We start from the raw sequence: 23,580 nt of genomic DNA, 5'->3' as shown, positions 1-23,580 counted from the left end.
ACGTAAAAAAATGAATAACATGTTGATCTTGTTTAAGTTAGGAGCTGTTAAAAGTACAGTATAAAAGTGGTCGGCCCCTTTTCTTGAACATACTAGTCAAATCATAAATACCTACAATTCAACATGCATTTTGAACTGACGGGAATGCTTGGAATTTCAACTATCCTAGATAAAGTATTCAACAGCTACACGATACAAAAGTGATCCCTTAAAAAACATTACTCTAAAAAGACTCATGGCTAATTCCAGATGCAACAAACATAGGCTTCTGAGGATGAGCAATAGAAAAGTGGTCATGCAGTTTGTGAGACAATAATACTAAATATCGTGAGAGAAATGGGCGATAAGAATCTCGGGTTTATCCTCAATTACATCAAGAAAATATTGTCGAACTCCTGCTTCAAGAAATGTAACTTCTATCTTCACCAAATTGAAGGTCTTCAGCCTTGTTCAGTAGACCTCAATTCAAAGGAAACCTCCACCAGAATACTCAACTTCCTGCATGTGAACCACTCCAAAACGTTATGAAAATGAAAGATACTTCACAATTAATCCATGAATGATTTTCTTACACAACCACTTCCAGACATAACAGCTATAGAAAAGCACATGTAGATAGAACAACATGAAGACTAAAATCTGCATAAAATGTAATACAAAACAGGACGACTTTATGCAGAGGCAAACTCAAATAAGATAATAATAGTAGTTTTCAATCACGCCAACCTAATGAAAACAACAGAAGTCCAAACGTTGGAAGATGCAAAATTTGTTTTCAGCAAAAAGTGAGATTGCAAACGCAGTTTGTTTGTTTAATTTATTCCTTATCCCTAAGATCCTATTTGCTTAATTTCTAATTCATTTTAAAGGTGAGAGGAAGAGATGTACTGGCAAGAGATTAAATGGGACGAATTAATCACAGGTTTATCTGAGGGGAATCAAATGCTGAGCAGAAATGGATGTGGAGATTGACAATGCATTTATCAGAGAAGACCAGGTTTTTTGAGTGTTGTATGGTAGGATATTCTGACTGAATAGCTAATCAGCTCCCACCATGAATTGACTGTAGTACCTGCCTTTTAAGGGTCACATACCACAAACATTGTTTTATTTTCTCATGGACAGATACACATAACATAGTGCTGTCAGTGAAGCAAGACAAGCCGACCTCTTCCCAGTGTTTGGTCAACCAAACTTAGCCTTAAAAAATCCTTCAAAGGAACTTTTCACGGAACTCGATAGACGGGACAAGGAAGTTTCAAGAGACTGTTACAACCCCAGTTTGGGTGACCTTGGGGGTGAAAGATCTTCTGGTTTTCAACAAGGCCCTATTCAGGAAATAGCTACAAAATATTTAGGATAGAAGAGCACACTTTATGCATAATCTTGCAAGAAAATTTCAGAAGTTACAAGAAGGGAAAGTTCACTGGGATCTTAGTTCAGAAGGAACCTCCCGGACTGGGAGGTAGCGAACTTCCAAAGTCTAATTGAATTGCTTTATAAACAAAGTTCTTCTCATGACAACCAAAATTCTTTTGCCAGCGGATGGAAAGAAGAAGCATTTCCAAAGCTTAAATTCCGTTGTAGCGTTGGTGGCAAATGAAATGGTGGATTCAAGGAGAAAGCAAGGAGTACCAGGCGTGTTGTGCAAACCTGATATTGAGAAGGCATATGATCATGTAAATTGGAAATTTCTAGATTCCATCTTGTTTCAAATGGGATTTGGAGAGAAATGGAGGAAGTGGATCTATTTTTGCATTTCTTCGGTGAGATTTTCCGTGTTGGTGAATGGTAATCCATGCAGTTTTTTATGGGAGCTCGAGGGGTTTGAGACAAGGAGACCCACTATCACCGATGTTGTTTATTTTAGTTATGGAAGCTCTGAGCAGGATGATGGATAGAGCTGTACTGGGGGGTTACCTGAAGGGTTTTGATGCAGCGGTTGGGGGTGTAGGGGCAATATCGGTGTCTCACCTATTGTTCGCGGATGATACATTGGTTTTTTGTGATGCAGTTGAGACCCAGTTGGACTATTTAGTCCAAGTTCTCATATGGTTTCAGGTGGTATCAGGACTTAAAATTAATTTGAGGAAGTGTGAGATTATCCCTGTTGGGGAGGTGAATAACATTGGGTCACTTGCTCGTGTCTTGAATTGCAGGGTTGGAGCTCTGCCGACTACATACCTCGGATTACCACTAGGTGCCTCGAACAAGGATCTTACGGTGTGGAATCCGGTTGTTCAGAGGCAAGGTGGCAGAAAAGATATTTGTCCAAGGGTGGGAAGGAAGTGCTTATTAAAAGCACATTATCGAGTATTCCCACGTATTACTTGTCTTTATTTCTTGCTCCAATTTCGGTCATTAATAAGTTCGAAAAGAGTCAGAGAGATTTCCTTTGGAATGCGGCGGATGGGGCAAGGAAGTTTCACTTGGTGGGGTGGGACATTGTCACGTCTCCTAAAAAATGGGGAGGCCTCGGAGTTAAGGATTTAAAAGTTTTTAATAAAGCTTTATTGGGCAAATGGATGTGGAGGTTCAGGATGGAGGTACAAGCTTTGTGGAGGGGGTAATAGTTGACAAATATGGGATTATGGAAGGGGGCTGGAAAACCAGAGATACCGTTTTGGCTTTTGGTTGTGGTTTATGGAGAAATATCATGAAGGGATGGGATAATTTTGTGAAAAATATCTCATTCAAGGTCGGAGATGGGAGGAGGGTATATTTTTGGGGACACAACTAGTGTGGGGACATATTATTGAAAGATGATTTCCAGAGTTTGTACAGAATATCTTGCCAAAGAGATTTGACAATTCAACAGATTAGGGGGACTCAAGGCGGAGAGACTTTTTGGTATTTGAGATTTAGAAGGGGTTTTCAAGATTGGGAAGTGGATGAGTTTCAAAGATTGATAGATTTGCTTCATAGGCAAGTCAACCGGGTGGATAATCCCGATGTGTGGTGTTGGGCCAAGGAAATAATGGAGTGTTTTCAATGAAGTCTTTTTATGAGAAACTTTTGGTTAGGGAGGAAGTTGATTTCCCATGTAATGCAATATGGGTTCCAACTGTGCCGAGGAAGGTGTGTTTCTTCACTTGGCTAGCCACTAGAGGAGTGATTTTGACGGCGGAAAATCTTAGAAAGAGAAAGGTTGTTTGCGTCAGTTGGTGCTACATGTGCAACGAGACAGGGGAGGACGTGAACCATCTTCTTCTACATTGTAGGTTTACCATGAGACTGGTGGGACATGTTTGGGTGGTTCAACACTTCGGGCAATGCCAAGAACTGTGGAAAGAGTTGATGGTCAGTTGGAAGAGCGAGAGGAGGAGGAGAAGACAAAGGGCTTGGAACTTGGTTCCGGTTGCATTGATGTGGGTAGTTTGGAATGAGAGAAACAAGAGAGCTTTTAAAGGAATAGAATCAAGTTTTTCTCAATTAAGGAGTAGTCTTCGCTCCCTTATTTTCTTTTGGTGTAATCAGAAAGTTCCTAGTTGTATAGAGGATTGGGTGGAGTTTGTAGAGAATCATATTTTGTAGATCCTTTATCTTTTGGTTTATCCCTTGTATACGGTCGTTCTTTGGCCATGTTTATGAATGAAAATACCTTTACTGGATCAAAAAAAAATTCCTTTGTAGAATTGCTCAACTTGATACACCATATTAGACTACAATATGCAAATATCTCTTTCGGAAACATATTTCGAACAGTATCGGCAGCCTAAGATTTTCAAGCCTCAATTCTTCTATGTGAAAAAGAGTTAGTATAAAACTAATGTAAAAATCTAACCTGGGCAGGTGGCAAGGATGAAACCCAATCTGACGCATGAGTTGGAAGAAGACCCAAAGTGTTAAGCTGCAAGATATACGTAGTTCCATGTTAGCAAACCACTTATCAGAGAAACTGATGTCAAATAACATTTGTGAAACAGATGAATATCTACCTTCCAGATGCCCAGTCCTAAACCCACTAGATTGAGTGCAATAAATACCAATTTTGGCCCAAGAAGATCCACTTTGCTGTCCTTGTAAGGCTCAAAAACTGCCCCAGAAATGAAACATAAAAATGGATGAGTAAAAGGAAATAAAAGGAGCATCCATATCAAGTCAGAGCTTAGTTCAGCAAAAGTATCAGTACGAAATTGCCTGAATTTAAGACAAATTTCAGCCAAGAAATCTATCTCTAGTCAAAGTATAACTACACAAAAACAATAGAGCAATTAAGTGATTTAATTCAGTAGTTTCTGGTACGATGTCGACCTTTCCCAACTCCTTGAAGAGCACTAAAAGGCTGAAACAGAGCTGAAACTGTGATACCAATGCTAAACAAATGAACTGTGCTTCCAGCCATCCACATCATGAAACCCATCATCATCAAATTCTTGAAAGGCGCTTGTGCCACTTCCCAAGCTTTCTGTTCCAATGAATATCAGAATTAATTACATGATTTTTGTGAAAAAATGAGCCAGGAAGAGCTTCTTATATAAAGAGTTTAGGCTCCATGAAATAAGGAACATTTCCTTATTATACAATTCCTGATGAGTATATAATCATCTTGAAAACCTAATTCCTATGCTATAAACCTAATATATACAGTAAGCCTAATCATGTCCTAATAATTGTAAACCAGAATTGAGAAGTAATCAACTCATAATAAAAGGATATTTGGACTATATAATTGTTGGAGAACTAGAAAAAGGCTAATCTATTACATTGAGAGATACTCGAGAAATCACAAAAGCAGAACATTGGTCTAGGAAAGAAAAGAAACAGTATTCATTCTTTTCAGGGAATTTTCCAAAGGATATCTTCACATTAGAGCCCACATCCTTCATAAGTTTTCAAAAATGTTGCTGCTCAAAATAGCATGAGGTCTCTTCTTTGAACTTGGGATGGACAGGGTATTAGCTGTGAGGTCTACAAAGAGTTTGGTTGCACAGAAAAGCAACCAATTTTACGGTTATAAAAAAGAGTTTGCTGTGTGTTACACAAATTCTGCCGTCAATTGTCAGAAAGATGTGCCTGTTTCTTGGTTTATTCTCCAGTGAAAACTTCTTCACAGTCATGTAGTGTATAATTTTGATTCTGTAAAAATGCTTTATTTTTCTTTTTGGATGATAAATTTGTACTGACAACTTACCAAACTATAAGACTAGCTTCTCCATTTTTTTTACGTCTTTTTTTTTTTTTTTTTTTTTTTTTTTGATGACATTTTTTTTTTGGCCAAATACATATGCAGGCACTTAAACTTGTCACAAAATTCCTTCTAGGCACCTAAACTATACCATTTTCTATTTAGACACTTAAACTACCAATTTATGTGTCATTTAAACACAAAATGTTAAATCAGCCAAACATTAAGGGCGCGTGTAATACACACATAAATAATATAACAGGTGACGAATAAAACGAAGACACCTGGCTTTTACTTGAACAAATTTTTTTTTTTTTTTAAAAAAAAAAACACTTTTGACGAAAAAAGGAAATCTCTTATGTGTTCTTCTATCTTCTTTCCACTGCCGTCGACCATAAACGCCGGCGTCATCTCTTTTGGCTGCCAAGCTCAATTTCTTACTCATGGGGCATGCATAATTAACATCAACTAATCTCAATCCTAAATAAAGTTTGATCAACCAAATCCTCTATATCCAGTATTTTAGGTACTTATAACATTACACCCAGAATTTTAATTAGATTTAATAGATCATTCAAAACATTTGTTAATTAACCAGAGGTTCTTCTTCTCTTCTGCCGCCTTCAATTTCGTCATTCACTACCACCACCAGTGACTGTGTTCTTACTTTTCTTTCCATTTGCTTTGCCATATTATCCTCTAGGCCTAGACAGTAGCTAACAAATCCGTTTTATGCATTTGACTTGTTCAGGTTCATTGGGGATGAACCCTCATCAATTTTGCGTCCATGTAGAGTTTGACCATGGGAAATTGGAAGCAACACCTTCTGCTGCAAAGGGCCTTGGTTATGGTGAGAATGGTTCCATTCATCTTTCCTCCAAAACAAAAAAGGACTCTGATGGCCGGATTTAGAGGTAGTAATGGTGGTGGTGTGGCCAAATTTGAAGGAGGAGATAAGGGAAGTAGTTGAACAGATCTAAAAATAAATAAATTAAAAAGTGTACGGGGTAATTTTTCCGTCAAACCCAATCATTTTCCGGCAAGAAGGATTTTGAGTTTGGATTTCCAATGAATTCACGCGCCTAATGGATGTGAGGAACACTTACTTTACCATGTCAGCATTTTGTGTTGAAATGGCACATAAATTGGTAGTTTAAGTGTCTAAATGGGAAATGGTATAGTTTAGGTGCCTAGAAGGAATTTTGTGACAAGTTTAAGTGCCTGCATATGTGTTTGGCCTTTTTCTTTTACGTATTTTTAGATCGGTAGATATGATTTCTTTCTTAACTCTCTGCTTCTCCATCCATCTATTCATACTTTCATCAAGTATTATAAAACAATTTCAGCTAGACTGCCCTTAAATCTCATTGCGTGCTGCCAAGTTCTTGCATTGCTAGTTCATACAAATAATACATATTTCGTACTTTGCCAGAAGAACCTAACACTACACTAAAGCATGTTAAAAGATCACTCATGAATAAGTGCATGTGAAAAGTCAACTGATAATATTTTTGTTTTCTAAACTGAGTTTTGCATTATTGGGGATAAGGAAGAGTTTCAGGTTATACATTGCTTATCAAGAATTAATCTAATTTCCGCCCCTTATATCTTTGTCCAAAGCAGCGAAGTTCTGCATGTTAGTTCATATAATAATACACAGCTTTTGCCTAAAGAACCAAACAGTACACTAATGCATGTGAAATACACAGCAATACCATACTAGTTGGGATTCATCATAGTTTGACTATTTTTCACATTGACAGTCAACCTATGGAACTTAAAACCATCTAACCACAGTTCACTCGCATTGATCAATCTAGAGAGTTGAACCACTCCTTAAGGTTATCTACTGTATCATATACTTCTTGCATTTTGTCCTATGCTTCATACCTTCTCTTTTTTCTTAAGGTAAGATAACGAGCCAGGCATGGTGGGGTAGGAATGTTCACTCATTCGCCGAGCTGGCCGAAAGAAGCAAGCAAAGAGTCTTACTAAAGAAAAAGCCTATTCCTATTCTAGAAATCCTGCAAACTATTAATTGAAGTACTTCAAATGGCTTAAATAACAATCAAATATTTGCTTTGAAGGTTCCATGTTTCCTTAACAATAAGTCAACAATTTGGTACACAAATTACTAGGAATAGCACATAAAGCTAAATATAAACCAATCACGTTACAACATAATCCTCCTAGATTGGTACCACACACAAAGATGGATCACATAGCATTAGTGTACTGACAAGTCCTTTGCAACAACAGCAATGATTTTTAGTACAAACAGAATCTTTTTAAATAAAATTCAAATATATACATAGCCAAACAGGTGTACTGGTGCTCGTTGCCCTAGCGATGGATTCGGCCATGACCACAAACAATGGAGCATTCATTCACATAACCCAGGACTCCCTACCCAAAATCAGTATAAACAAAAAACAAAAAACAAAACAAAAAAAAAAAAAAATCAGCTTTTTACCGCGGATTTCCAATTGGCTTCAGCATTCTTCTTTTCACGACTCAGAGTTGAATCATCCTACCAACAACAATAAACGTTATAACTATTAAGCTCAACTATAACACGAATCAAATGATTTTATACCAAAACAGGATCTAGAACCCATTGCCTTCAGCCCATACCTTTCAACATGGAGCATAAATTATGTAAAAATTCACTAAAATTGCAATAAATAGTATATACGAATCCATAACTTTAAAAATATAATATGTTCAATGTTAATTATCTTAAGTGTCTTACTTTCCTTTTTGGTCTATCCCAAAAAGAGTGCATCCTTCTATATTTAGTAAGTTTTCCAATTCCAACATTCTACATGGCAAGTTAAGACCACAAGATTCAAAAGTCACCATTATTTCTTAAACTCCGTGCCCTGTCAACCTAAGACACTTAAAAATTGGGACGGGGGAGTGGTATTTTCACCAAAAGCAGATCTAACGTTTAAACTAAGACACTTGATTCCAACGTTTTTTAACAAAGAAAGTGACGACTTTCTGAGATAATAACCATTAATTGAATGACCATTTGAGAAACCCAACTCCTTAATCTTGAATTCAAATATAATTTAAACCTGAAATATTACGCCACGTAGCCCAATATACAATATTATACAACATTATACCTGGGGGAAGCATTATTCATAACATATTAACCTTGTATAATATAATAAAAACAACAACAACAACATACCCAGTGAAATCCCACAGTATGGGGTCTCGGGAGGGTAAAGTGTACGCAACCTTGTATAACATAGTGCATATACACAAATATGGGCTAAGCCCGGTAACAAACTCAAACTAGGGGCTAGTGGCGTAAATATTTTCTCCCAGTTAATTTTCTCATAACCCCAAAAGCGGATCTAGAACCCATTGCCCTCATCTTGGATCATATACACAAACATAAAAACAAAATTAAACATGTATATTACACACACCTACTATGAATCCACTATAAAAATAAGATTAAACATGTATTAAACCTGATCTTGAGAAGCACGAGTGAAACCAAGGGGATCAGGGATATCACGAGATGAAGGAGATGTTGAATTATCGGTGAAATCAACAGCCCATCTACGGCCCATACCCATCACTGCTTTACCTTTATCCATTCCTCTCACCTTTTTCACTTCATACACAACACACACAGAGACAGTGTTTTGTTGATGATGAGATTTAGGTACCGGCGATGATTTGTGATTTTTAGACAAGTTTTTGGAGTGCTATGTTTGTTTTATATGGAGCACTGGGGAAGGTTAGAAGGGTAATATATAGGAGAAAAGAGGGGCAAAGTGTAATTAAAAAAAAGTTATGAGGATTGATGTTGCTCTAGGAACAAGCAACTTATTAAGATATTTGGTCAGCAAAAAATTTGATATTTTGTCATATAGTATATAAATTTTCGTCACTTAATCATATTTATAACTTTTAAAATTAAATTTTCTTACTTTGATATCAGCTAAAAAATGAAGATACTTAGGAGCCGTTTGGACATGATTTTGAAATCATGAGATGAAATTATGTTTGGACATGCATATATATAAACTAGTTTCATGAGCATTTTTTTGTGCGGAATGCCCTTGAGAGGCACTGGTCTTTAATTTTTGTCCCTTAAATCGGTGGTAATTAATTTTTGTCCCTCAAATCGGTGGTATTTAATTTTTGTCCTTCGCTAAAAATTCCTTGATTTCGGGTTCGTATTCCCGCTTAGTCAAAAATTAAAAAAGAAAAGTCGTAAGGTGCAGTTTGGATTCACAAGACATAGTTTTGCTACCTTCAAACTGTGCCTAAGGCAAAGTTTAAAATTCTGCCTGATCAAACAGAGTTTGTCTGCGACCTCTAGCTGATCGGGCAGAGTTTGAGGCAAACTCTCCCTGATCAGGCAGAGTTTGAGGCAAACTCTCCCTGATCAGGCAGAGTTTGAGGCAGACTCTGCCTTAAGGGAGAGTTTTGCCTTCAGGCATAAGGCAAACTATACCTAGAGATCTGCATTAAGACAATTTTTTTTTTATTAAGTCAAATTTTGTAAAACTCTGCCTTAAGGCCTAACTTTTGCCTGAATAGGCCTAATTTTGCTACGAAACTCGGCCTTGCGAATTTTTTTTTTTTTTATTGAGCCGGGGTTTAAACCCAGGATCTCTGAGTATTAGGCGAACGGCAAAAATTAAAGACCAGTGCCTTTGAAGGACAATCGTGCAAATGACCCTTTCATGAGGCCCGTGCTAAACTCGGGCCCAAACTCAAGCTATAAAAGTTGACATTTTATTGAGATAACTACATGGCATAACTAACTCTAGTACATATTTAGATTTAGTAGCTATAATTTAGATTAATTACATTCTATAGCTTAAAGTAATATGCTAAATACAATTAATAGCTACATATATATATAAATAAAGTAGAATACCCATCATCACATTGTTTTCTTCCAACCCAACCCTCCCATTTCTCTCTCCCCTCTTCCTCCCACTGCTTTGGTGAACCGGAGCAGCCGTCGAACTTTACTTCTCTGATTTTTTTTTTGTTTAAGTATTTTTTGGCTTCTGGATTATACTTTGCTGTTGCAGAAAGAAAAATGGAAGAAGGAAGAGATTTTTTTTTAGCTACAATGAATACAGTGATGTTGAGAAGAAAAGAACTGTGATGTTGATGACGATGACGGCTGTGATGTTGGGAAGAAAGAGAACTGTGATGTTGAAGAAAAGAACTGTGATGTTGATGACGATGACCGTGATGGCGGTCAGATCTGGACGGAAACAGTCAGATCTGGCCGAAAATAGTCAGATCTGACCGGAATTTCACCGAAAAATACAAAATACACTTATTTATTGTATGTATACAGAGTTTTTCGCTTGCATTTCGAAGAAGATCTTTTTGTATACAAATGAATACAGTGAATTTGAAGTGTATACAAATGAATACAGTGAATTTTTTTTCTTGTATTCAGTTTTTGCGTGCATTCATTAAATTTTTTAGTGTAAAATTCAGTGTTTTGGGGTGTATTTTGAAGGATATTTTTTTGTATGCAACCGATTTTAAATATAATAAAGTGAATACAGTGTAAAAGTAGCTACAATGAATACAATTGAGTTGAATACATTTGAATTGAATATAAATTTCAGCAAATTTTACTGACTGTATTCATGAATACAGCGACGTACCATAGTGAATACAATAAGTAACAAGTGTTGAAACAAGCTATATGTTTGCTACGAGATGTAAATAGGTAAAATGTAGCTACGCAACAAACATAACCTGTTAGTCATTTATGAAATTTTCCCTATTTTATTTAAAGAAATATGACTTATTTAGTAATAATTAAATTTCAAATAAGTATATTTTCAATATCTAAAATTAAAACTTTCATTTCATTCCTTTAATATTTTAACTTTCATTTTGATGAAATTATTTACTTTAAATCAGATGCGGAGCCAAATTTGAAGTTTATGAGTTTTGAATCCTAATTTTTGAAGTTTAAGTTCTAAATTAATGATCTATACATATTTAATGAACAAGAATTTGAACCAAAGCGCTACTGAATCCGACCAAACCGGTAACCGACACTCTAACTCTGCCCTGCTTCAAACTTATTTTGTGTTTAAAAGATTAATTAAAGTTAACCAAACAAGAGATTTTAAAGATAACCGGATCTTGACTAATAACACTGTCTTTATTTTCAACACTATATGACATCATTTAATAATTTTTAAAACTATCGAAAAATCATTTTAGTAAAAATCTCTAAAACACATATGAGCTCATTGAAGTATAAATAATAAGTAAAAGAAATGCCTACATGTAAGTAAAAGAATTTTCAGAAATTCTCAAATTTCGCCTACATGTAAAAATCTATAATAAGGAACAAATGAAAAAGAAGAAAACGAGAGAGCAATATGAACCAAAAATCTAGTGAAGAAATGACTATTTTTTAGTTTAATAAACAAGATCAATAGAAGAAATTAACAAGAAAAATAAAGTGCAGCGAATGGGGGTTCCTCCCTTAACCAGGGTCTCGAGTTCGAGCCTGGGTATGAAAATATCCTTAGTAGGGAGCGCTTCCCTCGACTAAGTCTTACGCAGCGTGAATCTAGATTAATCGGGCTCCAATGCAGATACCGGGCAGTCGATAGGAAACCGAAAAAACAGGAGAAATAATGTAGGAGGTTCGACAGCTTTTGAAAAGTTCACTATCAGTACAAAAAATAAATTTGACTTAAAAAATAAGATCATGACCTAAAAGTAAGTAATTGGAATTTTTTGACATTTTATGGAAAACTTTTGTGAAGACTACAAAAGCCCTTGGTTGTCTCTTATATAGCAGTAATTTTCGTCACTTAATCATATTTATAACTTTTAAAATTAAATTTTCTTACTTTGATATAGACATCAGTGAAAAAATGAAGATACTTATTTTTCTATTGGGAGAATACATAGAGCAGTTTAAGCAATCCGTCAAATTCATAACATTTGGCGGATTGTTATGAGTTCACGTCAATATCAAATGTTTTAGTTATAGGGTGTTATCCACTGAGCTTGAACTTTGATAACCTTACTTTGTAATTCACTTAGGATGAATGTCCCTTTAACAAGACGTATCAGCCCATCACATTATATTTTGGCTATTGACAAATTATTTACCCTCAATGTCTTCAATATATGTCTTGCTCATACTAACTCAGAAAAAAGGTACGTCACATTTCTAAATCTTTTGTATAGAGTCAACTATTGGCAACAATTAATAACTTTAAAAGTTGAATTTTTAAAATCTAGGGACTAGGGTGTAACGCTCTCTCTCTGCGCATGTTAGCTAACGTGCGCCTTTCATGGGAAAGCGAGCTCGTATACCATTCCAATAGGCTTTGATGGTGCAGGAGATGGTTAGAGGTGGAAACCAGGAGAGGAAGAAGGCTGTTAAGCAAAAAGCAACTGGTAAAAGGAGTGACTCCTTTGAAGGAAGTAAGGAATATGCAGTGGCGAATTTAAGGAGTGACTCGGTATATTATGTGTATAATTTATAAAATATATCTAATATTGCCTTTTGGAACATATGCTACAAGAGGCTTGGTGGTGCACTTGGATGAAATCTAAATTATTTACCAAGAGGTTCAAGGATCAATCCCCACTTGAAGCATGTTTTTTTCTTCCTTTCTTTAGTAGTGAACTCATCTTTTAGAAATCGTAGATTCGCCTCTGGGTATACTCCACTACATGGCCCTGGGAATGCTACTACACGGACCGAAGTTGTGAGTGCAACCCAGAAGTCTAATCAGTCAACAACAACTGGAGGGTGGGAATGAAGCAAGGAATGTAATTCCCATATCAATGGAAGAGGGAGAAACTTTGAATGATGACCAGCGAATCAATGCTTCAATGATTACGGCACCAGAATTAGCAACGACAGGAACTCCGAAAACTCAATCTCCTTGGCTTGAATTTGCACATGGTGAAACAAGTATCCCGAAGCTATCGTGGGCAGATGAGGTGGAATCGAGGGATAAGGAGTTGAATCGGGCCTCAGTATGGGACAATTTTGACATCGGGAAGATTTCCAATAAGCTTGAATATGTCGTACCCATGAAACAAGGTGAGTCCACTGTCTTCGAAATTGCTTACTGGAAGAATGCGGTTGTTTGTTATCGTTTGAGGGCGCACCCTCCTTTTTCTGTGTTGAGTGCGTATATCCAGCGACAATGGGCGAAGCATGTCATCAACAAGATATCCATGATAAGAAATGGGATTATTTTGGTACGGTTTGACTCGGAAATTCGGAAGAATGAAGTCATACAAGGTGGAATTTATCATTTTGATAATAAACCCTTCATAGTAAAGACACGGAATGAAGATATGGAATTCACTAGGATGAGCTATACACTGTGCCCATTTACTGGAGCCCTAAAGGACTTAGCATGATTGGCAGTTTGGTGGGAAAACCACTAATGGTGGATCAACACACTGAAAAGAAGTTTGGTTTGAATTTTACAAGGCTATTAATTGAGGTAGGGAGGGATGCTGCTTTACCAAATATAATATGGTTCAGGAATGAGCGAGGTAATTTAATTAAGCAGAAAGTCTTGTACGATTGGAAGCCTTCCTTATTTAAAACACTGCAAGAAATAATGAGACCCACATGAAATAATTTTTACAAATGTGAAAAATTAACTACATACATAAAGAAATTTGAGTTAAAAAGAGAGGAGAAAAAAAAAATCAGAATTAAAGCCATTCACTCAGCGCATCTGTGCATGTAAAACATGTATTTTGCCATGTCATGACATGTTTATGACACACTTTTGCCAAATTCAAGCGTCTATCTAGTCATTAAGTTCGAGTGTCTATCTTACAGAACATGTCTAAGTTTAAGAGACTATCTAGGTATTTAGCCAAAATATTAATGAGCTACAACTCTATGCAATGATCAGTCAGCACCAAAAGTAACCCACAACTCTTACAAAAAAAAATAATTAAAGGAGAACAAGAAATAACAGAAACCAAGAAAAGAAGCAAGCTATGCAAGTTCGAAATATTAAAACTGGAGCAACTTCTAGAACTGTGCCGAACTTGAGGTCAATCTTCTTCGAGCCCTGTCAAATGTTTAGATTTAAATTACAAAATCAACTAAAACGTAGACATTCAGTAAAATACAATTCGGACTCCGTAAAAATTAATAAACCAAAAGTACTGACGTTTCTTGTTCATATAAACTGTAGAACAGATTTATTGGCAGTCTAGGCAAGGATATAGGCAGATTAATTTCAATTATACGGCATAGGCTTCAAAGAGCTATTTTACATTGAACTTCTGTGAGATGACATAGCAATTGTGAATCTTGGATGTTGAATTTATATGAAGATACTATATAAGAGCCTGAGTTTGCGTAATGGGTCGTTCGTGTTGCATCAGAAAGAAAATGTATCGCTTTTCATTTATCAAATATCATGAGAAATTTGCAATGGATGACCAAATAGACTGATATATCAAATCAGGCAATTCAAGCACCATACCAAAAATCTGAAGAAGAAAATATTAAATATGTAAAGTTACAACTCTCAAGATTCAAGAGAAAAACAGAAATATCAAACTTAGAAACGTTCAATAGAGCTACTCTCGCTGTATATGCGAGTTTAGACAACATGTCATCGCACTAAACAACACAAAGCCCCAGCTGTGCTAAACCGATAAGAACACCTATCTAAGTCAAAGATGACATTAAGTAATGAGTACAACGCACTTCACACTTAGTAGTTACTATATTCAACCCAAACAAAACGGGCTATGTCAACCAAATTTAAATAATCACAGAATGAATTTAGCGTAAGCAAGGGAAGATATGAAAATGAATTCAATATACAAAAATACCTGGAAGTAATTTCCAGTCTTCCACGTGTTGGGAAATACTCTCTCCAATTCTCTGTAAAGTGGGAATTTTCATTAATTCTCTCCAAAATGGATATAAGGTAACAGATGAAGTATATTTTTGCCATTCTTTGCTTTTTGTCTGTTAGTTTATTCTCTCCATTTAATAGAAAATGCAGCAGTTTCTATAGTTTCCAGAGGACAGGCTGAATTTTATGTCTCAAATCTCAATAACCAAATGTCCTTCCTTCATATTTCTTCCAAATCAAGCCTTCTTTCTAATGGAAGTTATTTCATATTTGTTAATTTCATTTCTTACAACCGTGACTCAATCTTAGAATGAGTAACAAAATTATTGGGGTGTTATTAAAAAAAATGCGTGTCGTAAGCGACTCGAGAGAAATATAAAGGTGCTACATGAACGCACAGAAGTTGAAGCCACTATGTATAAATTAAATAGCAAAGGAACGAAGTTGTTTAATCTTACTGCATAAGCTTTTTGAGTCAAGTACAAAAAGCATAATGCTTTGTTACTAACCAAAAATGATATGCAAATTCAGATACAGAATTTTTAAAGTAAAACAACGGCTTAGTTTGAGCCTTACCTATGTACTGTTGGTGCGGAATATGTTATGCAACTTTCGAGATACTGCAAAATAATAAACTGAGAACTTCATTAGGTGCTCCACGCAAATACAGAAGCAAACAGGGAGATAAACCACAAATAGGAACATGGTACGAATGTAACAACTGAAACAGGAAGGCAGGAACAGAGGGGGGAAAAGGCGAGTCGCTGCTAGGGCTCAGCATAAGCAGGTATAACGCGAGGCACCTAACAGAGCAAATTGAAACCGTGTCTTCAGCGAACAATTTTCCGCGAGAATGTCTTTATTTTGAAAAGGGAAAAGGTCCAAATGCTCTTAAACTATGCAGAATTGAGCAGATTAATAGGCAGTGTAAAAGGTAGAGAGGGAGAACCTCTACATACCTGATGTACTTCTTCATATGTTTCACCACCAATCTTGACTGTGATCAAAATCTCTGCAACATCAATAAGCAATCGTAAGATAGTTTATTTTAAAAATCAAGGAACAACAAGGGGAAAAAAGGAAGAGTTAAAGAAGCTCTCAGAAACACAGAGAAGAATTTTTAAAATATAACAATCCACCAAAAACTACGAATTGTAGAAATAGCAGCAGAAGTAATAATTGGACGGATAGCAACGGAGTGCAAGGAAGACCCAAAAAACCAAAATAACCGCCAAATAAATTGATAAAAAAGAGTTAAAACAAATTCATCACACAACTGAGAAACAGACGGTCAGTGAAAGGACGAACACAGAGCAAAGAAAGAAGGAAGTAGTCAGTCTGGTTTTCATCGCCAAATTACTCTAGGGCTTCATATGTACAACAAAAAGCAAAAAAAGACCGCTAATAAATTGACAGAAACAACAGTAACAGATTGAAAGATCAACTGAGATAAGAAAAATTGAGAGATCGAACAAGAAAAGAAGGCAGAATAGAGAGCAAAGAGAGTACCAAAGCAGACAATTCCACATACTGAAGCTCAGTTTCTCATTCTCATCGTCAAAGCATATGTGCGTCTGTCGTACAGGTTCAACACCTATTACAGTGACATTCACAGCAAGACACGAAGAATTAAAATTAGACCTAAATGACACAAATAGCCCTTGGTCGGCAAGCTGGCAAGACAACGCCCAGCTGCTTCCCAAGCGGCTTCTATATATTAGTAATAGAGATAAAGGATTCTAATTCTTGAATTTAGTTGTTGTATTGGTAAACAAAATACAATTTGAAAAAGACTTGAAAACATAATTCCTCCAAAACTGCATTGAAAAGCAAGGTGAAACTTTTGCAACTTCAATTCTGCTTCTGCCAACTGGGAACCGACTTTTCTAAGTCCAGCGTTTGTTTATCATATGTTAATTTCCCATCACCATCAGAGTCCATCAATGCAAACATCTCTTGATTTTCAATCTCTTCAAGCTTCAAGTGTTCGGCAATGACCTGTGCAATTTGGCAGGTGCAAAAATAATTCAAACTAAAGCACATCCACATAATGATGGAAATAGCTACATAGGCGGTGAAAACCTTGGAAAAGTGAGGGGCGTGAGCTAACACATAACACAGCATTTACAGTTACATAATAACTCTCTCTATCTCTCTGTTTTAACCAAATAAGGCTAGAAATATCCTTTTGCCATAGCCCTGTGGCTATTCAGCTGAATCAATGTAGAAAAATATGAGACATTTCATGTTCATCATCAAGGAACGAAATCCACTTCAAACTGAAAACTGAACTCTTACCAGCAAAGCAAGAATGTTCCCAACTCGGGTAAGACTTGAGACTGCTATGCTGGAAGAGACAACAAACTTTGTGTAAACCACGTAACACTCCGTCGGTGTGGCCATGTATCTTCGGTATTCCAACCTTCCAAATCTATGAGGTACATAAGCGGCCATCACTTTTTCCCCATCTTTTCTACCTCCCGAACTACTTAACAAGTTACTTCAAGTGCCATTTATATGTATGAACGCCAACATCAATCTAGACTACATTACAAATTAAAAACTATTTCCTACATTTCTGAACCAAATCAAAATGCCATCTCTGCACATTCTTGGACAATAATATTAGGAACCTCTCAGGATCAATAAAAGACACATCAATAGCGGAGAAGAAACACAAAAGAAGAAGAATGAAAATAGGAGGAGAAGCATAAAGTATACGACACCCCTAGTTTCTTGAATAAAACCTGGGTATTTGGTCGCACCCTCAATTAGTCGACAATCAGACACCAATCACTGGGCAGTCAAGTTTTAACTATACTGGGGATGTTTATAACCTAAGTTGCTCGGACTCGGGGGCGGGTATCCAATACGGGTGCGGATCTAGAGGTCGGATCCTTCATGATCTAAATTTTAAGATTCAGAGGTATAGATCCAGGTATGGATACGAGTGCGGGAATTCAGCTAAAAATAATTCAAATATTTAGAAATAGATATGTCTAAATTATGAGACATTTTGTGGAAAACTTACAAGGTATTCCAAGGAGAAAATATTGATCGAGAGGAGAATCCTGTAAGGAGATATAAGGAAAAGGATTGACATAGAAATTTATATATACAAGGTATTCCGTTTTCTTCAACTTCACCTTAGCTTTTGTTTAGATTACAAAAATCATTGTATCTCTCTGTCGATTTTGGCCAAAGTATCCAAAATCGGTTGACCATATCCGGTACTGATCCCACACCCGCACCCATGTCGTGTCGACACTGGTGCGGCACCAAAAGTCAAGAGTCCGAGCAACTTAGAATTTATAACTCGATGAATGTGATTTTGTGTGATCAACAATCTACCTACAAATACTTAATATTGACCTTGCATATTTTGCATTAAATCAGAATATTCATCTTCAAACTGTATGGCGCAGACCTTTATTTTTTGTTTTTTTGATGACATGGGAACCCGCAGCCGCTGCCCTTCGGGTGCGCATAGGGTAAACCCAGCTCCTTGCAATAGCTCGCAAACCACGCAAGAGAGATAACCCGCACTAGGCAAGCCCCATGCAACGAGCTCGACCCAGAAGGCAAATCCCCTGCTGTCATAGTCAGGGAGTTTCGAACTTGAGACCTTCATTATGAAAGCCCCATGCTCAACCAATTGAGCCGCCCTTGCAGGTATGGCGCAGACCCTCCAAGCAGTTCTATAGAAGCATCAGCGTTTAAAAGTCTCTGTTATTTCCAGAAGTTAACAATCATGTTCCAACACACATGGATCACTCAGATTCCTCTTAGAGAGGTTTGTCTTTAATGTCCTTACCGTAACCATTACATTAGAACTAAAATTAACATATGGCTAAAACAGAACTGAAACGAATGAAACTAAGAAATATATTCACAAGTGAGATTTTAACAACACACCATAATCCATCGAATTATAGGAGAAAACTTGTGCATTGGTTTCCTAAAATTATGGCTTAGAGAAGTGCAATACAAATATTGACTCTGCACTCAAGCAAAATTCTCTAGAAGTTTGACTACCAAGTATGGAGCTGAATGAAAAGAATTTCCTACTTGCTTCTCAGCATCTATAAGCCACAGATAGTTTGGTTCTATGTTGCTCGGACTCTTCAAAAATGTCGACGGGTGCGTGTCGGATCCTCAAAAAGTAGTGTATTTTTGGAGGAACCGACACGGGTGCGGCAACATTTTTGGAGAGTCCAAGCAACATAGGTTTGGTTCCATACTTCCTAACATTTCTTGTCTTGTAATGCTAAAAGGGCCAATCCTGCTTTCTTTCACATCGCAAAACCTTAGCAACTTGTTTCTCAAGTCAACTACAGCTTTCGCCTGGTGGAAAAAAATTACAGCTTTCAACTGAAAGTAATAGATATAAAAGAGTAGCATTACAAAAAGAAAAATGTAAAATCAATAGGATTTTTTCTTGAAGATAACTCGCAGATCACCTTCTTGCGGGGTAACATTTGCACCATTTAACATTTTCCTGAAAATTAGTACTATATCTTATTTTTAAATTCAAAACTCAAGAAAAAACCTGTTTACATAATCAACTTTAGGTGTAAGCTTACTATGGCATCATATCCGCAAGACAAATTTATATATATTTCCTTGTCCTCTATAAGCCATAGAAGCTCTTCTTCTTGCCAAGTTGTTATTATACAGTACTCGTCAGTTTATGTATCCAAGGAATCTGCAATAGTCATGATCACCTTTCTGTTCTTCCTGAGAGGAAATTCATCATATCCTCACTACAGTTAGTGACTTCTATAAGATGAAGATATTTTTGAATATGCTTAATTTTGTCAATTACAGTAGCAATTAGCAGCAAGTTACCCAACAAACGGAACTATTTGGTTGTACATCCCTTAATGGCACTTAAAACCAATCTACCTGATATCGCATACACAGATATCCAGCTTCGCCTAATGTTTTTGAAACTGATCGCAACTCTTCTCTCTGTCAAATCTCGAAGCACACAATGTTTGAATCATAATTCGATCCAGTTGTCGGGAAATCTCAGGATTAAAGAACTTTATCAGTCAGCGAGTACTGTTACTATATATGTTAAGAATCCGTTACTTGAGTAAAACTCCTTTTTACTTCGAATCAATGGACAATGGCTTTAGAAGTATGAAAATGACTTTTATTGAATACGTGATGTGCAAAGGTAAGTACAACACCACAATTGAAACAACAACCATAGTCTTATGAATGGGTTAGAGAAGACGCCACAGAGGTTAGACTAAACAAACAGGATAGAATGAAGAAACAAATAGCAGTCACCACAAATTAATTCCAAGCAAATAATACATCAAATTGTACAATATAAACATTGATCAAAACCTTAAAAGAGTGTGAAACAGTAAACTCTCCTAACCATCGACTTTCTATCAATTATATACATCTTTATTTTTTAAAAGATAAACCAATAGAAAAGAAACATACATGTGCAAATGAGGTAGAAACACTTACATGTATGAATACAATACAGCAAATTAGTTCCAATGGAGAACACTGATGAACATAGAAATTTCAAGGTAGAAGGTCATGGAATTGAGGGAAAGAGGACGACATTGAAATATTCCAGATAATGAGGAACTTCAGAGAGAGTAGCTAAGTGTGGAATGAAGCGGTGGCTTTCCGGTATCAGTCTTTAGAGACACGTTGCAAGTGATGTCAAATGTCTAAGATGCCCTCAAACAAAAATTAAATGACATGAAGCAAACAAGTTGATCCGACTGCAACTCATGCTTCTATAATAGTAAAGGTGGTACACAAATACTAGTGTTACCATGTAGAGTAATTCATTTGTCGATCAAAGGGTAAATAAAAGTGTCTTTATTTCTAATTAAGATAGCAATCACTCTGTGTATGTATGACTTTGGGAAAATCTCCCTTAAAATATTCAGATATCCACCACAATCAGTATTCAAATGCGGAGATCTCAGAAATCAATTGCAGACTTGTTTAATCAAAGTGATAATATAACAGTAGGGGAAAACGATAAGAAAAGAATGAGATATTGATACAAAATCGACGTAGAAACTAGAAGCTTATTGTGTTTTGTCGCTCAGCAGGGGCAACACATTGCCATAATGATTGATAAGGCGGAATACTAGCTGCATCCACTCCAAGTAACGAAAGGCTCCGTGCATATTCCTGAATATCGAGAAACAATTGCATGCAGATCTTGTCGGTATCAGACAAATTGTGATCTGAGACATCTGAGCTTGCTCCAGCTCGTCTTTGAGCACCCAAACGTAGCTTTTGAAGAGAAGATTCTGTTCTTCTACTCATATTGACCAGCTCCGAAGCTAAATCATTGTAACGTCGAGTTATTTCCAAAGCAGCACCTTGCAAGAGCTCATTCCTTATCTCATTTGTTAGACACGTAGCAGCCCTTTCTCCATCCAAAAATTCCTTTAACGGACGTAATACCCCGGTAACATACGGAGAATGCCTGACTGGGAGAGGCTTATTAGTCATCCTGTAGGTAGCTGTTATTCCTTTCAACTGCCTCAAGTCCTCTACAGATTTCTCAACTATTGTCTCAATTATTGCACTCATTACAATTGGCAAAAGGCCCTTCAAGGACTTCCCACCTTGTAAAATGCTCTGTTTTACAAAATCACAAACTTCAACTGGGCACGACTTGAGCAACTCAAGTATCTGTTCAAGGTAATCACCACATATTTCCTCCACCAAACGGTTCAAATCGTGAACTACGTACACTAAATCATCAGAGCTTGCAGAAATAGCCCATTCAAATCCCGGGTTTGAGCCCGCATTACCAGCTTTACGAGCAGCCAATCCGGCAGATAACCAGTTAGAGAATCTGGCCACAAGTTGCAAAGACAAACGCAAGAACTTGTCCGAGCAAGAGAGGACAAGAACATCATCCCTCCAGCAAGATTTCAAGCACTCTAAAAGAGATGTACTCTGCTTCAAAATCAAATCTTGAGGCTTCCTCTGATCGGACCCCACCGGGGCGAGACCAGCAACACTAAGTGCAGAATCAAGAGCCCCAGCTATCTCCTGGAACCTCAATGAGAAATAAACACCCACATTCCATTGCTTCATGAAATCAATATACGCAGCTTCAGACCGAAATTTGACCACTTCTGATCGCGAGGGACAGTAACCTTCTAAATGTGCCAAGAAATCCAAACTCGCTTTGTAATTTTTCAGGAAAACAGTAGGCCTTCCAGGAGAGAAAACAACCGGTTTTCCTTTCTGAATAGCAGAGTGAACCTCCTTAAGTATAGAATTCGCAAGGAAACTCGAAACATGTAGACCCGAATTCTCAATAGACGATATATCCAACAGAAACTTACAATCATCCTCAATATATTTCTTGATCTTAACATAATCCTCCTCAAGTTCACCACCAACAACTCCTCCTCCTCCAGACCCCTTTTCCGGAATAACTTTTTCGATCAACGGACCCACAACAGTCTCTCCAAAAGTCTCCTCAGCATTCTTAGTATTATCAATCGCAGCATACGCACGTAAACAGTTATAAATCGCATTCTCATCCCTATACTCAAGTCCATCAACAAGACAACATCGTAAACTCGTATCCAACAACAAACTCGCATTCGTTACCCTCTTCTCCATATTCTCAATAAACGGCATATCTTTCGCATTCCTAATATAAAACTTCAACCTATTCATTTCACTAGCAATTCTTTCCAAAAGCATACTTTGTGTTTCCCTCACATTATCATCATTATTCAAATCAGATTGTCCACGTGGCAATTCTTTAATTAATTTCTCAACTTTAGAAACAACATGAAATGTATCAAGCAATAATTCTAATACCTCTCTAGCTTCACCTGCATTAGCTCTTTGTTTAAGCCGATTTTGCAAATCAGAAAGCGATTTTTCAACAGCGTTGCGAAGATCTTCAATTTTCTCTCTAATTTCAAGCAATGGAGCACGCATACGCACAATTGAAGAATCAACATCGATTAATTTGGTACTTAAGCTAACGAAATCGACGTAATCGCGATTAATTAGATCGATTAGATCGCGTTGGAGAGATGTGAAGTGCGATTGGAGTTCAGTACGGAGGGTTTCTAAGGGGACGAAGGTGCGTAAATCGGAGATGTAGTTTTCGGGATCGAAATTTGGGGATTGGAATAAATTAGGGTTTAGCCATTGTGGTGGATTCGGGTCAGTCGGGTCACCGAATATATCTGTAGGGGAACGTAGTGGTGGTGGTGATTGAAGATCTTGCATTTTGTGTGTGTTTTTTGTGAGAAAATGGGATCTGGTTTTGAAGATGGATTTGGAAGAAATAGTGACACTGTCTGTTTACTGGTGTTTGTGAGTTGGTTCAAAATAGTTTTTAAACACTTTTGGTCCTTTTAATTTGTTAAAAGTTATGTTCCAATAGTATCGGTACCACGTTTAAATATCTTTATCATTATTAAATAGAATTAATTTAAATCACACTCAAATAAATCACAAGAAAATAAATTACAATAAATTAGATTACTAGAATTAAATTACGTAAATTAAATAGCGAAAAATAAAGATAGAGTTGGA

The 23,580-nt window shown here is 36.7% G+C and overlaps 2 protein-coding genes across 3 annotated transcripts in view; both read right to left on the bottom strand.

Annotated features, from left to right (window-relative positions):
- Positions 1 to 145: 145 nt before the first annotated feature.
- The window catches only part of LOC132045745 (uncharacterized), a 46,890-nt gene continuing 23,455 nt past the window's right edge, over positions 146 to 23,580 (bottom strand). Inside the window, exons 2-7 of one of the 2 annotated variants that reach the window (XM_059436327.1) lie at positions 8,617 to 8,806; positions 7,602 to 7,658; positions 4,255 to 4,408; positions 3,939 to 4,036; positions 3,785 to 3,850; positions 146 to 498 (exon numbers count right to left, since the gene is read on the bottom strand). In XM_059436327.1, the coding sequence (XP_059292310.1) occupies positions 466 to 498; positions 3,785 to 3,850; positions 3,939 to 4,036; positions 4,255 to 4,408; positions 7,602 to 7,658; positions 8,617 to 8,745 (537 nt within the window). In that variant the 5' untranslated portion in view covers positions 8,746 to 8,806 and the 3' untranslated portion in view covers positions 146 to 465. Of the gene's footprint in view, positions 499 to 3,784; positions 3,851 to 3,938; positions 4,037 to 4,254; positions 4,409 to 7,601; positions 7,659 to 8,616; positions 8,847 to 23,580 lie in introns of those variants that run through there. The other variant, XM_059436326.1, reaches the window with a different exon arrangement.
- LOC132045735 (conserved oligomeric Golgi complex subunit 2-like) lies at positions 20,973 to 23,367 on the bottom strand. Its single transcript, XM_059436311.1, has one exon. It carries the CDS (start codon positions 23,269 to 23,271, stop codon positions 21,076 to 21,078), a length of 2,196 nt encoding a protein of 731 aa, XP_059292294.1. The 5' UTR covers positions 23,272 to 23,367; the 3' UTR covers positions 20,973 to 21,075.

The sequence above is a fragment of the Lycium ferocissimum genome, unplaced genomic scaffold (genome assembly GCF_029784015.1).
Source record: "Lycium ferocissimum isolate CSIRO_LF1 unplaced genomic scaffold, AGI_CSIRO_Lferr_CH_V1 ctg78, whole genome shotgun sequence".
Lineage (NCBI taxonomy): Eukaryota > Viridiplantae > Streptophyta > Magnoliopsida > Solanales > Solanaceae > Lycium > Lycium ferocissimum.
The sequence above is the reverse complement of the archived record's forward strand: the minus strand, read 5'-3'. Positions and strand labels throughout refer to the sequence as shown.

Coding starts and splice junctions, on each gene's coding strand:
- LOC132045735 (XM_059436311.1), bottom strand. CDS start 23,271: ATGCAAGATCTTCAATCACCACCACCACTACGTTCCCCTACAGATATA.